The sequence below is a fragment of the Schistocerca cancellata genome, chromosome 3 (genome assembly GCF_023864275.1).
Source record: "Schistocerca cancellata isolate TAMUIC-IGC-003103 chromosome 3, iqSchCanc2.1, whole genome shotgun sequence".
Classification (NCBI taxonomy): Eukaryota; Metazoa; Arthropoda; class Insecta; order Orthoptera; family Acrididae; genus Schistocerca; species Schistocerca cancellata.
This window is the reverse complement of record NC_064628.1, coordinates 810460959-810477234: the sequence shown is the minus strand read 5'-3', so window position 1 is coordinate 810477234 and position 16276 is coordinate 810460959. Positions and strand designations below refer to the sequence as shown.

The 16276-nt window shown below is 42.6% G+C and overlaps 1 protein-coding gene across 1 annotated transcript in view; it reads left to right on the top strand.

Moving 5' to 3' along the window:
- The window catches only part of LOC126176587 (uncharacterized), a 541845-nt gene that overhangs the window by 340249 nt on the left and 185320 nt on the right, over window positions 1-16276 (top strand). The window contains exons 15-16 of the mRNA XM_049923748.1: window positions 1927-2067; window positions 6188-6406. Coding sequence (XP_049779705.1) covers window positions 1927-2067; window positions 6188-6406 — 360 coding nt within the window. The remainder of the gene's footprint in view (window positions 1-1926; window positions 2068-6187; window positions 6407-16276) is intronic.

Below are 16276 nucleotides of genomic sequence, written 5' to 3'. Positions count from 1 at the left end.
GCTACGGTCGCAGGTTCGAATCCTGTCTCGGGCATGGATGTGATGTCCTTAGGTTAGTTAGGTTTAAGTAGTTCTAAGTTCTGGGGGACTGATGACCTCAGATGTTAAGTCCCATAGTGCTCAGAGCCATTTGAACCTTTTTTTTTTTTTTTTTTTTTTTTTTTTGATAAAGTTGTTGGATGTCCTAGTGAGGAATATCGTGCCAAATTCTATCTAACTTGTTTGTTAGAAACGTCGTAATCCCGAGGTGGTTGGAGGGCCCTGACTATAATGATCCGAACGTTCTCAAATGGAGAGAGATCCCGCGAATTTGCTGGCCAAGGTAAGGTTTGACAATCTCGAAGACAAGTCGTAGAAACCTCGCTGTGTGCGGGCGGGCATTATCTTACTAAAACGTCTTTGCTAATCATCGAGTTCAATTAGATGTGGAATTCGTCAAGCAAGAGAATTCTACTCCAGTCAGTGAGATTCCAGGCCGAAGACGTGTCTGGAGACACCCTAGACAGAGACGGGACACCAGCCTGACTGTCACCAGTCATATGGCCCCGACAGCCAGGGATGATGCTCAGGCGTGCCATTTCTCTTCATAGCAGAACCCCTGTAATCGTTATCCGCGGCACCCTAACAGCACAGCGGCACGTTTTTCTGCCCCTCGAGTCAAGCCATTCTGGATTTACGTTTCAGATTGTAGCTGCCCACACACGGTGAATTTCTACTGCTTCTCTTCGTACTATCCAAACCCACCTTGGGCACCAATGTCGCCTGATTTCTCCCCAATTGAGACTGTATGGAACATTATGGGCAAGACCTAACGCCCCATTTCGACAGAATTAGTCACGATATCGCTCAGGAGAATATCCAACAAGTCCATCAAGCAATATAACAGCTTGCAATAGGCTCAGAGGTGGATCAACGTGTTACAGACGTGCTCAGTTTGTGGAGTTCTTTCTCTTGAATGAATCATCCGATTTTCGATAAACTGTTATCATTTCTTTGTCTGCACGTATACATCACATCTACCGAACTCCGTCCCATTCAGATAATTGCATCGCTCTGCGTTGCATTTTTTTTTCTCAGAATATGTCAGGGAGTAGTGTTTAATATATCATAGAGGCTGGCCGACCCATGTTTACTGTATTCGATCAGCTGGCCGCATGTCTTTGTTGCTATTGAAGCTTTACTCTCCTAACTTCCATAAATTATAAGGAAAGTTTAGAATATTTCACCAAATTAACAGAATTTTAAAGGTTGTATCATTGTGTGAATATGCGGATGATCGTCACAGGCATTAGAGGAGAGAGCGTGCTATGTTAAGCAAGAATGTCTTTACCTCCTTTCAACGTTTTAGACTTTTTAACGCCATTCCTTTCTAATTATTTTGATAATGGTACTGATAACCTTGCCAAATTCAATCTCGCTCCTCTCTCTCTCTCTCTCTCTCTCTCTCTCTCTCTCTCTCTCTCATCTGCATCTACATTAATACTCTGCAAATCGCATTTAAGTATCTGGCAGAGGGTTCATCGAACTACCTCCTCAATTCTCTATTATTCCAATCTCCTAACGTGCGCGGAAAGAATGAACGCCTATATCTTTCCGTGCGAGCTCTCATTTCCCTTATTTTATCGTGGTGATCGTTCCTCCCTATGTAGATCGGTGTCAACAAAATATTTTCGCATTCGGAGGAGAAAGTTGGAATTTCTCTCTCTCTCTCTCTCTCTCTCTCTCTCTCTCTCTCTGTGTGTGTCTCTCTCTCTTTCTTTCACACACACACACACACACACACACACACACACACACACACACAAGCAAGCGTTGGGATGAGCAAGAAATTTTCAGTTTCCTTCCTAACATATAAACAGTGTAGACTACTGCAAACAGCGTACAGAAGCTGTTAACAGTATAGCTCGGATGACCGATTTGTTGCAGACGCCAACTACAAGCTGAAGCTGCTGCGAGGTTCTGAGGACGGCAGCGTGGAGTCGTGCAACCCCAGCCCCTGCCTCAATGGAGGCCGCTGCCTCAGCAGTGGCAACCGCCACTCCTGCCAGTGTACCAGCCACTACACAGGTACACGGTTCATAGCCATGTCCAGCCCTTACAGTAACACATCGCGACAACCGGAAGTAAATAAACTTCAAACCTAAACTAGAACTAACCTTTATTACAACAAATGCACCATACCCATTTAACTTTAATAAAACACCAGCAAAAATCGTTCTGCCAGGAATGAAAGCTTCCACATGAGCCTTAGAAAGCCAAAAATGAACCAAAAGCATTGTTAATCTTTTCATATTTTTGAGCCACAGGCCTGTCATAACGTTTGACTGATTTTATACCTTCAGCAACTGTACTATATAACCAAAGAGATTGGTGTATACTCTGCGACTCTGTCACATGGCATTTGGTATATATTTGTATAGAAACAAGCACGCTTGATATAGTCTTATGTTACCTCCTTCACCTTTCTGTCCCCCTCCCCACTTCCCTGCCCCACACTTCCTTTAGCTGGTGCTAATTTTTAATCCTGAATAGAGTTTTGTGCTTATCCATTAGTTCCACCTTGTGTAATTACTACTTCTCTTTTATAATCCTATAACACACACACACACACACACACACACACACACACACACACACACACACAAACACACAAACACACAAACACACACACACCTCATTCCACATTTACAAACATCCGATCATTACATGAATTGTACATTTAACACCTTATATTTCATGCATTATATCTCTTCTACAATATACTGGTTATGACATATAATGTCTGAATGGCAAACTTCCGTAATTTTCTGTACCATATTTCTGTGTAACACATGGACCCACTTTATAATAAGATTCGACAGGTGTGTTCTGTCATAATTATAATTGTTCTACGCTGCACTGACGTATGGGTGTTTCTTATTTAAACCAGTTTATGATGTAGGTCACTCCTTTCGGCATGCTGTCATATTTTCGCGCTACCAATCAACCAATAACTTCGATAGTATATTTCCAGATCATTTCCACTGCTGATGTATCTACTGTATTGATGTTCATGCTAAGGCTTAATTGTTGTATGGCTGGAAAATATGTTTCTTACTTGTCTGCCATACATTTCCGTGATTTAGTATTTACCTACATGCTGGAACACCCAAGTCAATAGATCTTGACTACTTCACTTAACCAATTGTAATTATATCCAATAGGTAAGTAGTATTATTTCGATTATTTTCAACCTAACATTAGAGTGGAAAACTTATGTTAGATTTTGATCCTTCTCACTTTCTACACATTTGTACAAATAATTTTTTCAGTGTTGTACTTGATCATGTCTTAAGGCCAAAATCATGATAGTAATACAAAATGAAATTATACAGTCAAATGGCAGTAAAATAATTCAAACAAAAACATTGTAATATTAACTTAAAATGCCAGAATTATAAAAACATAAAGCATAAAACAATATGAACCAAAGTCAAACAATGAATACCGAGCGGGGTGGCGCAGTGGTTAGACACTGGACTCGCATTCGGGAGGACGACGGTTCAATCCCGCGTCCGGCCATCCTGATTTAGGTTTTCCGTGATTTCCCTAAATCGCTCCAGGCAAATGCCGGGATGGTTCCTCTGAAAGGGCACGGCCGACTTCCTTCCCAATCCTTCCCTAATCCGAAGAGACTGATGACCACGTAGTCTGGTCTCCTTCCCCAAACCAACCAACCAATCAAACAATGAAGGAAAATAAAGATCATTAGCAAAGTCATAAACATTAAATAATACTAACATTGAAGGTAAACTAGCAACAGAAGTACAAAAAATTAACAAACATCAGCCTGAATGCGTTCATGTTGATAATCTCAACCTAAAATTAAAAGTAAAACAGGAACAAATCTCTCCATAAAAAGATAATAAACTCAATCTTGGACATCAACAATAGAAGATGATCATTAAAATCAGAATCATAAACACAAAAAAATGGTTTGGTAAGGATATAAATAAACACAAACTGTAGCAGTAAGCATTAAAAAACAAATACAAAAACTAAATCAGACTAAAAGAAAAATAATCAATACACATTTATATCTAATTATATTTAAATTAACATATGAATAAATACAAATGATAAAAACAAAACTAGACAGAATCATTAGAGAATGAACCCATCTTTAAGAATTATTTAATAAACATAGAGGAATTAAGTACATAGTTACAAATATTATTTTAAAATAAAGATAGCCAAAAGAATTCAGGAAATCATTACCATGAGAAAAAAAAAACTGTTCAAATCAAAATTGAATGAAGCTCAGAACAATATAAAAAGATGTGTGGTATCTATTAAATTATTTCACAACACAGTTTTTATATTGGTATGTAAGCTGTTGTAAACAACTTCAGGACACCTGAGCGTAATCTGAAGACTGAAACCAGTTGTGATTTCGAATTATTTATCAGTATGTCTTGTTGATTGAAATATGACTTTGTTTTCAAATATTTAAGAGACATTGGGCACAAAACGCGTAAGATATCTGTACTCACCACACACTGATCTTCCTGCATTAAACATTTTTAACTTGAATGCATATAATCAGTTCTTCTGGATCAGTGAGCTCTGCAAGGGAAATGGTTGCTATGTATGCGTTTCACATGTGGCTGAACACTTCCTGTTTCCTTAAATAACATAACTATCCGGCGACCGTTCCCGACTCGTGGATGATGTCGTCCAGGATACCGAGCAGCATACATAGCACACGCCCGTTGGGCATTTTGATCACAATAGCCATACATCAACATGATATCGACCTTTCCCGCAATGGTTAAACGGTCCATTTTAACACGGGTAATGTATCACGAAGCAAATACCGTCCGCACTGGCGGAATATTACGTGATACCACGTACTTATACGTTTGTAACTATTATAGCGCCCTCTATCAGAAAGCGAAAAAGTGGTCCAACTAAAACTTTCATATCTCTTTATGTACTACACGAATATGTGAAACAAAAATGGGGGTTCCTATTTAAAAGAACGCAGTTGATATCCGTTTGACCTATGGCAGCGCCATCTAGCGGGCCAACCATAGCGGCATCTGGTTTCGCCCTTCAAGCTAGACAAGGTTCGTTCTTTGTAGTTTTTTCGATTAACGCTTACTTCGTGAGATATTTGGCACGGTCACGATCAATGGACCACCCTGTATACGTTTCTGTAATAGCGCAGCGGCTCCTAGACGTTTGTTTCAGTGCGGGTGTTCTAATATTGTCCGAACTCCTATGAGAATCAATAATATGAGATTAGGGGTTAATGGATGCTGTATTGGAGCATGCGATAAGTTGGTTACTTGAGTCGGCCAGGGACCTTGTATGGATGACGAAAGCGGCCAAGGTAACTGCTCATGGCCGGCCAGTGTGGCCGAGCGGTACCAGGCACTACAGTCTGGAACCGAGCGACCGTTACGGTCGCAAGTTCGAATCCTGCCGCGGGCGTGGATGTGTGTGATGTCCTTAGGATAGTTAGGTTTAAGTAGTTCTAAGTATAGGGGGCTGATGACCTCAGAAGGCTCAAATGGCCCTGTGTACTATGGGACTTAACATCTGAGGTCATCAGTCCCCTAGAACTTAGAACTACTTAAACCTAACTAACGTAAGGGCATCACACACATCCATGCCCGAGGCAGGATTCGAACCTGCGACCGTAGCAGCAACGCTTGGCTACACCGGACGACCAAGCGAGGTGGCGCAGTGATTAGCCCCTGGACTCGCATTCGGGAGGACGACGGTTCAATCCCGCGTCCGGCCATCCTGATTTAGGCTTTCCGTGATTTCCCTAAATCACTCCAGGCAAATGCCGGAATGGTTCCTCTGAAAAGGCACGTCCGACTTCCTTCCCAATCCTTCTCTAATCCTATGAGACCGATGATCTCGCTGTCTGGTCTCCTTCCCCAAACAAAGCCCAACCCAACCCACACCATTTGAACCATTTTTTTTAACTGCTCACGAGAAGCAGTAAATCCGGACCCGACTCCAGTTGCGCCACAAATTTTGAACGTTCGTCATTGCAATACCACAGTGCCCTGTACAGTTGTACGGATTCCCACCCATCCCTCCATTTTCTTGCCTCGTTCTCTGTTTCATACACAGAGGTCGTGTAAATGTATGTGCTGGCCTGCTTGCCTGAGTGTGTTTACGTGGTGCGCAGGCATGTTCTGCGCGCTGACGCTGTGCGAGCTGGAGCCGTGCCTGCACGGGCAGTGCCGGCTGACGGAGACGGGGTACGCGTGCCACTGCCAGCCCGGCTTCACGGGCGCCACCTGCGACCGCAAGCAGCGGCCGTGCGCCGACAACCCGTGCGAGGGCCGCGGCGAGTGCCTGGAGCGCGGAGACGCTTTCCACTGCCGCTGCCACGCCTGGTGGGAAGGTCAGCCGCGGCTGCAGCCCCTTACTCTCCCTCACTCCGCACAAGCAGCGCCCACTCGCCACACGATGCTCTTTCTTTATTTTTACCAAGCTTGTATCATGTTACATACTCTAACAACCCTACCACAACAAAGGTCAAAAATTAATTATAATTCTAGTGTTGCTCACGCTGCTAAATATTTCATTTTCGGGCAACAACAAAGTTATATTATGTGGCAAGTATCATTAGGGTAGCATTCGTCTCACGCTAGGTGAGGAGAACCCTACGTCATAATGACGTATGGCTACGTCATCGTGACGTAACTAACCTAAATCGACTAAATGAGTACCTAAATCGACTTTGCAGTTGTACCGATAACGTCAAAGCTAAATGTAAATACGTGTGCACAAACGAAGTGGTAGGAGTTGTGTGATATGCTCATCCCAGCTGAATGAATTGTTAAATGTAATCCCAATAATTTGCGATGTTATTGTGTATTTCATGAACATAACTAATGTCTGAGCGAAGGAGCCATAACGAAATAAAAAAAAAAGCTTGCCATTCTTTTTAAATCCGATGAATCGTGCATAAATCGTGTGGACAGAAAAGTGAAGTAATTAATTATTAAGCTGCAATCCAAAGAATGTGGGATGTTATTGTGTGTTTCGTGAACGTAACGAATATCTGAATGAAGGAATCATAACCACAACGAAAGTTAAGAAAGGGTCTAGTCATGTTATCAATCCGATTAATATTGAATAAATCATGTGGATAAAAACGTGAAATAGGAAGAAATTAAAGTGTTTCGTATTTTTATAAAATCCAATGAATTGTACATAATTCATGTGGGCAGAAACGTTAGTGGTTCTGAAGATAATTCCGAATGTTGCTAGATACATTAAACCATCTAGTTCCATTTAATATTGCCTTCGTGTTGTAAATCAACTAAGAAAGATAGTGAAATCTTTCAGACTATCTTCATGGATCTGCTCGAAAGTTCTCCCATCTCCGTTAGAGCCCATGTTCAGAACGACGAACACACTAGCAACACCGGACAATAGGACAATGAAAGCACATAAACAAATAACAATGCAGATTCAAGACGCACACAATAGTCGATATATACAGAATGCACACAACAGTCGATAGGACAACACGTGAAACTCATGATGACGCGTGCCTACGTCACTATGACGTAGGGCTCTCCTCACCTAGCGTGAAATGAATGCTACCCGTATCATTAGGGCACAGTTAATAAAGTCATTTCATGAAATAATGGATAAACTAGGAACTCATATTTTCGTGTTTACCACGCTGGTCTCGTTGTGAACTCATGGCTCAATCGTCGAAAATCTAGGTAGTGATGATTCCAAGCTCGGATGCAAAGAGGCCTAGGTGTTATTCTGCGATATTCAAAAGTTTTATAGATGCTTATATAAGAATATATAGCCCACAGTTGCAGGTTAACTTTATCGTTTACCTAGGTTTCAACGTTACTAATAACGTCTTCTTCAGAACCTTTTTTTTTTTTCTTTATTGTATTTCAATTCCCCATCGGGACGGGCTGGCAGCAGCATATGCGCTGCTCTTCAGCCGAAAGACATAGAACAAACAATAGAAGACATTTAAAAATAACAAAGGAGAGAATATGGCGAACATAGATATAAAAAAGGGGGGAACATCATGGAAGGCAACAGACAAAAAACGGGGTGACCGTAAAATGGAAATAAAAAACTGTTAAAACTGTTTAAGAGTAGCACACACAAAAAGCCACACACTGCGACGATTAAAAGAACACAAGGCACAGTATGACTGGAGCATAAAAGGTATCGACGGATGGCGTAGCACATAACAAACACTGACTGCGAACCTCAAGGCAGTACACAATTAAAATCACACCTCGTGACGCACAGGAGAAACAGCACTAAACACAACACTGATGTGGCACACTGACGATGATCAAAACGGAGGATCTGCCAGGCGCAAGGAGATGAGGGTGACCGGAAGAAGGGAGGGAAGGGAAGAGATGGGGGAGATGAGCGGGGGGCGCGCTGAAGAGGGCCAGGTAGGGAGGCATGTGGGAAGGAAAGAGGCAAGTATGGGGTACAGGGTCTCAGGGGGGGGGGGGGGGAAGGAGGAAAATCCGCTCTGGGAGAAGGAGGGAAGAGGAAAAAAGGGGGCCCTGCGGTGGGGGGGGGGGGGTGGACAAGGCCAGGTTATAGTTGGAAGGAAGGGTAGATGTCACTTCAGAACCTGCAACAAGTTAATATTATAATGCGCTAGCAAATTATATTAGATATGGTCATCCTACACGATGCAACGTATAGTACTTACATAAATTATTATTTAAATGTCTGCCTACAACAGGCCACGTCCTAAGTCAACTTCATAAAACTTTATGCATAACCGTAAGGTTTTGTCACTTCTAACAAAGCAACTGTAGAAATTCACTTTAAGCCCGTTGTATGGGCCTCAACTTGTGACTAGAGACTGCGGACCGCGAGGGCTTCGCGGTCTGCCTCACAGAGGGCGGCGCGCATGCGCGAGACGTATAGAGTCAAACTTATTACGCACGCGTCAGATAACCGTTTTGCTATGAATTAATTTTATATTTTACTATTGTAAGTTAATTACAATATCCATCATGACTACGTTTTACATTCTACTACAGAGCTTTCTAAACTGACCAACAAATCTCGTATGAACATCTGTAGGAAAGGATCTGTTATTACAGAAACTGTGAGGTCACATGCATTATGAATTATTGTAAACCTAGTATAGGTTGGAAGCCTTCGAAGTATGCCCTATTTTTTAGACACAGTTGATCGTTCAGTAAATTGCCTCTATCTGTAATTAGGTGTGCATAAATTTGTAGTTCCTCAAGCGTGTCGAGTCTATATCCCTTAACTTCATGACGTAGTAGCTCTATGTCACGTAAAGGTTTAGGTATATGAGCCATTTGCACCAGATGTCCCGCAAAGGCTGACCCCTGTGTTCCTACGCCCATTATTGGAAGATGTTCTTTAAACCTTACTGCTATAGCTCTGCCTGTTTGACCTATGTAATAACATGGGCAACCATCACACATAATCTTATATACGCCTGATTTCGCTGATTTGTCACCGTCTTTCTCAAGGGAATGAACCAAATTTTGCTTTAAACTATTACTCGTCGAGTAGGAAATTTTAAAACCTGAATTTTTCAACAGGCGCCCTATCTTGTAGGAGACATTACCTATATAAGGAACCGACAACCATTTCTTGGTCTGATCTTGGGTTTGAGTATTTGTGTTTACTAAAGTCGTCGTCCTTTTTCGCGTTGTCTTATGATGTTAAAAATTATTTTATAGATGCGTTTCATAAACCATTCTTGAATATTACACTTTTGCAAGTTAGCACAAAGGTGATGTAAAAAAAACAGCACTCCTAATTTAAGTTACACTTCTTTTTTATTATTTTTGTAGCAATATCACTTAACAATATAAAACATACTTGAAAATATCTTCTTCACTGTTAAAGTTCGCATTTCATAAACTGACTACAATTTGCGTCTTTTCAACATGACGACCAACACTTGACTCTCCCATAACCGCTTACGCGCGCAAAAATCAGAGTTACAAGTACGACAAAGATCGTAGTGACAAAAGAAAGAATACTCATAAGGATAATTTCATTGTAATATAAACATATCGATGTATCAAAGTACCTGTACATTAATGAAATCAAATCTGAATGTTGTCCCAGAAATATGTTAACTATTTTACAGAAACACAGCAGAATATTGCTGGTATCGAGAGGTTGAAGTGAGGTGCCGTAATGGTTACGTAATTCAAGTACCATTACAATACCCATCTTCAGCGATCATTTAATTTAATGTTGTGCTCATAGAATTCCTTTAGGTGTTTTTGAAGATTTAACCTTGATTTTTTTGTCAGCACGTCCCCGTTGTGCTACAGATCTTTTTTAAATAGGGGTGGACTCCCTCCACGCCCACACCGCCATGATGGCCAACGCAAAAGGTCTACTGCCATCTCTGCATAAGGGTTAGTTTTCACTGAAGTGCATGCCAAATTCAGAATAACGCAAAACCACTAGACTGGCTAAGTTTGCCGGTCGTTGTCGCCGAGAGGTTCTACATCTACATTTACATCCATACTCCGCAAGCCAACTGACGGTGTGTGGCAGAGGGTACCTTCAGTACCTCTATCGGTTCTCCCTTCTATTCCAGTCTCGTGTTGTTCGTGGAAAGAAAGATTGTCGGTATGCCTCTGTGTCGGCTCTAATCTCTCTGATTTTATCCTCATGGTCTCTTCGCGAGATATACGTAGGAGGGAGCAATATACTGCTTGACTCCTCGGTGGAGGTATGTTCTCGAAACTTCAACAAAAGCCCGTACCGAGCTACTGAGCGTCACTCCTGTAGAGTCTTCCACTGGATTTTATCTATCATCTCCGTAACGCTTTTGCGATTACTAAATGATCCTGTAACGAAGCGCGCTGCTCTCCGTTGGATCTTCTCTATCTCTTCTATCGACCCTATCTGGTACCGATCCCACACTGCTGAGCAGTATTCAAGCAGTGGGCGAACAAGCGTACTGTAACCTACTTACTTTGTTTTCGGATTGCATATCCTTAGGATTCTCCCAATTAATCTCGGTCTAGCATCTGCTTTACCGACGATCAACTTTATATGATCATTCCATTTTAAATCACTCCTAATCCGTACTCCCAGATAATTTATGGAATTAACTACTTCCAGTTGCTGACCTGCTACATTGTAGCTAAATGATAAAGGATCTTTCTTTCTATGTATTCGCAGCACATTACACTTGTCTTCATTGAGATTCAATTGCCATTCCGTGCACCATGCGTCAATTCGCTGCAGATCCTCCTGCATTTCAGTACAATTTTCCATTGTTACAACCTCTCGATATACCACAGCATCATCCGCAAAAAGCCTCAGTGAACTTCCGATGTCATCCACAAGGTCATCTACGTATATTGTGAATAGCAACGGTCCTACGATACTCCCCTGAGGCACACCTGAAATCACTCTTACTTCGGAAGACTTCTCTCCATTGAGAATGACATGCTGCGTTCTGTTATCTAGGAACTCTTCAATCCAATCACACAATTTGTCTGATAGTCCATATGCTCTTACTTTGTTCATTAAACGACTGTAGGGAACTGTATCGAACGCCTTGTGGATGTCAAGAAACACGGCATCTACCTGGGAACCCATGTCTATGGCCTTCTGAGTGTCGTGGACGAATAGAGCGAGCGGGGTTTCACACGATCATCTTTTTCGAACCCATGCTGATACCTACAGAGTAGATTTCTAGTCTCCAGAAAAGGTTCTAGGCGTTTCAGTCTGGAACCGCGCTACTACTACGGCCGCAGGCTCGAATCCTGCCTCGGGCATGGATGTGTGTGATGTCCGTAGGTCAGTTAGGTTTAAGTAGTTCTAAGTCTAGGGGACTGATGACCTTAGATGTTAAGTCCCCATAGTGCTTAGAGCCATTTGAACCATTTGGCTAAGTTTCATTGAAGCTCGAAATTTAGTGCGGACGTCAATGCGATATGCGTTTAATAGTTTCCACAGTCCGCCCTGTTGGCCGTGCGGTCTAACGCACGCCTTTGCCGGGCGGGAAGCGGCGCCTGGTCCCCGGCACGAATTCGCCCTGCGGATTTGTGTCGAGGTCCGGTGAACCGGCCAGTCTGTGGATGGTTTTTAGGTGGTTTTCCATCTGCCTCGGCTGGTTCCCCTTATTCCACCTCAGTTAAACTATGTCGGCGATTGCTGCGCAAAATAGTTCTACCACACAAACATAGGGGTTACACTAATCTGGTGTGAGACGTTCCCTGGGGAGTCCGCCGGGGGCCGAACCGCACAGTAACCCTGGGTTCGGTGTGGGGCGGCAGAGGGGTGAAGTGCACTGCGGTAGTCTTCGTGGGTTTGTGGACAACTGCGGCTGCGGCTGCGGCGGGGCGGAGCCTGTGCGTCGTTTCTAGATCCCCGGTTCACATTCAATGCAATACAATACAACACAATAGTTTCCACACTGAAACATTGTCTCAAAATATGGTAGAAAACCCAAAGAGATTCTGGTCGTATGTAGAGTACACCAGTGCCAAAACACAGTCAATACCGTCACTGCGTAATAGCGATGAAAATATTACCGATGATGGTGCCACTAAAGCGGAGTTACTAAACACAGTTTTCCGTTATTTCTTCACGAATGAAGACGAAGTAAATATTCTATAATTCGAAGCCAGAACAGCTGTTAGCATAATTGACATAAAAGTAGATATCTTAGGTGTTGCGAAACAACTCAAATCATTTGAGAAAGGCAAGTCTTCCGATCCAGATGGTATACCAATCAGGTTCCTTTCAGAGTATTCAGACACAATAGCGCCTTTCTTAGCAATCATATATAACCGCTCACGTGACGAAAGGTCTGTTCCTAAAGACTGGAATGTAGCACAGGTCACACCAATAGTCAAGAAACGAAATAGAAGTAACCCATTGAATTACAGACCCATATCACTGACCTCGATTTGGAGCATATACTGTACTCGAACATTATGAATCACCTTGAAGAAAACGACTTTTTGATACATAACCAACACGGGTTCAGAAAATATCGTTCTAGTGCAACGCAGCTAGCTCTTTATTCCCATGAAGTAATGAGTGCTGTCGACAAGAGATCTCAGATCGATTCCATACTCCTAGATTTCCAGAAGGCTTTTGATACCGTTCCTCACAAGCGACTATTAACCAAACTGCGTGCATATGGAATCTCGTCGTCAGTTGTGTGACTGGATTCGTGATTTCCTCTCAGAGAGGTCACAGTTCGTACTGATAGACGGTAAATGATCGAGTAGAACAGAAATATCTGACGTTCCGCAATGTAGTGTCATAGGCCCTCTCCTGTTCCTGATTTATGTAAATGATCTATGTGATAATCTGAGCAGCCCCCTTAGATTGTTTGCAGATGACGCTGTAATTTACCGTCTAGTAAAATCATCAGACGATCAATTCCAATTACAAAATGATCCAGAGAGTATTTCTGTATGATGCAAAAAGTGGCAATTGGCACTAAACAAAGAAAAGTGCAAGGTCATCCACATGGGTACTAAAAGAAATCCGATAAATTTTGGGTATACGATAAATCGCACAAGTCTAAGGGGTGTCAATTCGACTAAATACCTAGGAATTACAATTACGAGCAACTTAAATTGGAAAGACCACATAGATACTATTGTGAGGAAGGCGAAACAAAGACTGCGCTTTGTTGGCAGAACACTTAGAAGATGCGACAAACCCACTAGATAGACAGCCTGCATTACACTTGTCTGTCCTCTGCTGGAATATTGCTGCGCAGTGTGGGATCCTTACCAGGTAGGATTGACGGGGGACATCGAAAACGTACAAAGAAGGGCAGCTCGTTTCGTGTTATTGCGCAGTAGGGGTGAGAGTGTCACTGATATTGTACGCTAGCTGAGGTGGTAGTCACTGTAACAAAGGCGGTCTTCTTTGCGGCAAGCTCTATTTACGAAATTTCAATCACCAACTTTCTCTTCCGAATGCGAAAATATTTTGTTGACACCCACCTACTTAGGGAGAAATGATCATCATAATAAAATAAGAGAAATCAAAGCTCGAACGGAAAGATTTAGGTGTTCCTTTTTCCCATGCGCGATTCGAGAGTGGAATGGTAGAGAAGTAGAATGAAAATGTTTCGATGAACCCCTGTGCCAGACACTTAAGTGTGAATTGAAGAGTAACCATGTAGATGTAGATGTAGAGGTCTCACAGGATATGGGCACTGCGATGTTTGCGTACTTCTGATCAAGGTTAACCATTAATACACGCCCATCTGGATATAGACTGGGTCGAAAGTTGAACGAAGGGTAGTGGTTTGGAACGCAGAGGGAAAAAAGTACTGACGCAAGAACAAGGGGAAAAAAACGTCTGAGATAGTTGGGTCGGGTTGTAAGAGCAGTAGCGATTTTCTTGCTGCCTGCGACTGGTCTGCAAGGGTAGGCTTTGTTAGTAATGCAGGTCGATACCTTTGTCGTTGTGCGTTGGTGTTACTCGACTGCTGCTGCTGGGTGACGGTTTTGATCTCTCGGTCAGCGTCAACATACCTGTAACTGTGGGGTAATGTTGGCGGTTTGTTTGTGCTTCAGTGTGCGAGCTTGTCGGTTTCCCTGCTGTAGCCTGTTGATGGGCTTAGATAGCAGCGGGTATAGCCAGTCAACGTTGCTGATATGCAGGGGCTTGCCGATGTTGTCGCTTATGGGTGTATGTTAGCTTGCCATAGGTGGTTATGCCCTAGCTAGTAGTGTCTTTGGACGCTGATGCTGCCACCTATGGTTATGATCGTAGGTTCCCAGAGTAAGGATGAAAGGATTATTCGAGTATCTCGAAGTCCTGTACAGTCGTGTGGTGTGTTCTTTGAATACTTCCTTGAGGATCTCAAGGTGGTATTCATTGTGAAGATCAACGGGGCGTGTGTAGCGTGGAGCGTTGTTAATGCTGCGTAGCACTTTGTTCTGTATGATCTGCAGGCCGCGCAGACGTGTAGGAGCGGCGTATCCCCAGACGGGAGCTGCATACGTCATCAGAGGTCTAATCAGTGTCATCTATATGGACCTCGAGACCTTCCTATTCAGTGTACTCTCCTTGTTGAGCACTGGGTAGAGTTGTTTGAGCCTATTGTGTTTTGTGTTGGCAAAATATTCGATGTGGTCCCCACATGTAAGTTTCCGGTCCTGCCAGACACCGAGATTTCTGACTTCTCTCGGAAACGTATTGGAAAAAACAAGCAGGGCAACAAACATGCGTTCTCCGTTTATAGAAAACAAACTATGACTGATGCCGTGATCCCGAATGATTCATGCCATCCGCAGGCTTATAAAGAAGCTGCTTTCCGTAGTCTCGTGCATAGGGCAACCAATATACCTACGAAAAAGATAGGGAGACTGAAATTAATACCGTTAAGAGAATAGCGATGAACAACGGTTACAGAATAGATATGGATAAAAAACTGTTACGGAAAAGTAATAAGCGCAAAAAGAAAAAACCTGATGGAGAGAAAGTGAAAATTATCACGATGCCATACTACGGAACAGTCTCACAAAAGATAGCAAATATTTTTAAGCCATACGATGTTAAAATAGCTTTTCAGTCTAATAACCTAGTGAGGTACAGCCTTAAGCACGATATTGGCGAGAAGAGAAATAAGTTTGAAAGATCGGGAGTTTATAAGATTCAGTGCAGAACTTGTGATGCAGAATATATAGGGCAGACAGGAAGATCATTCGCGATCCGGTATAAAGAACACAAAGATGCGTTCAGCTTAGGAAATTATGACAAATCAGCTGTTGCGAACCATATATATGAAACAGGCCATCCCCTTAATAGCATAGAAGACAACGTAGAAATATTGCATGTAGAAAAGAAAGGGAGGAAACTTGATTTATTAGAGGAATTCGAGATAGCTATCCATGAAAAGAAACAAAGCAATATTCTAAATTCACAAGATAATTTTAAAGAAATGAGATTTTTTAGCGGGTTTTTAGAATTATTTTAGGGTAGGTATGCGACTTTAAACTTGTAGCATGTCACTGACGTAGTTGCGAGAGGCTAACGATGACAGACCAATGCAATAAGGAAATCAGGCGCCCAATAGCATAGTGTTACCGTCAAGCACACGGCTGTAACATCGCCACAACACCTAGGCAGGTCAGTCCACAACAGCTCCCGAGCCGGCACAGTGCGACAGCATATTTCGTAGCTATGGAACGGCACTCGACTTATGTCAACAACTTCAATGTAAGACGAGGACCCACAGTCCAATATACTTTTAATTCTGTTTTACTCTACG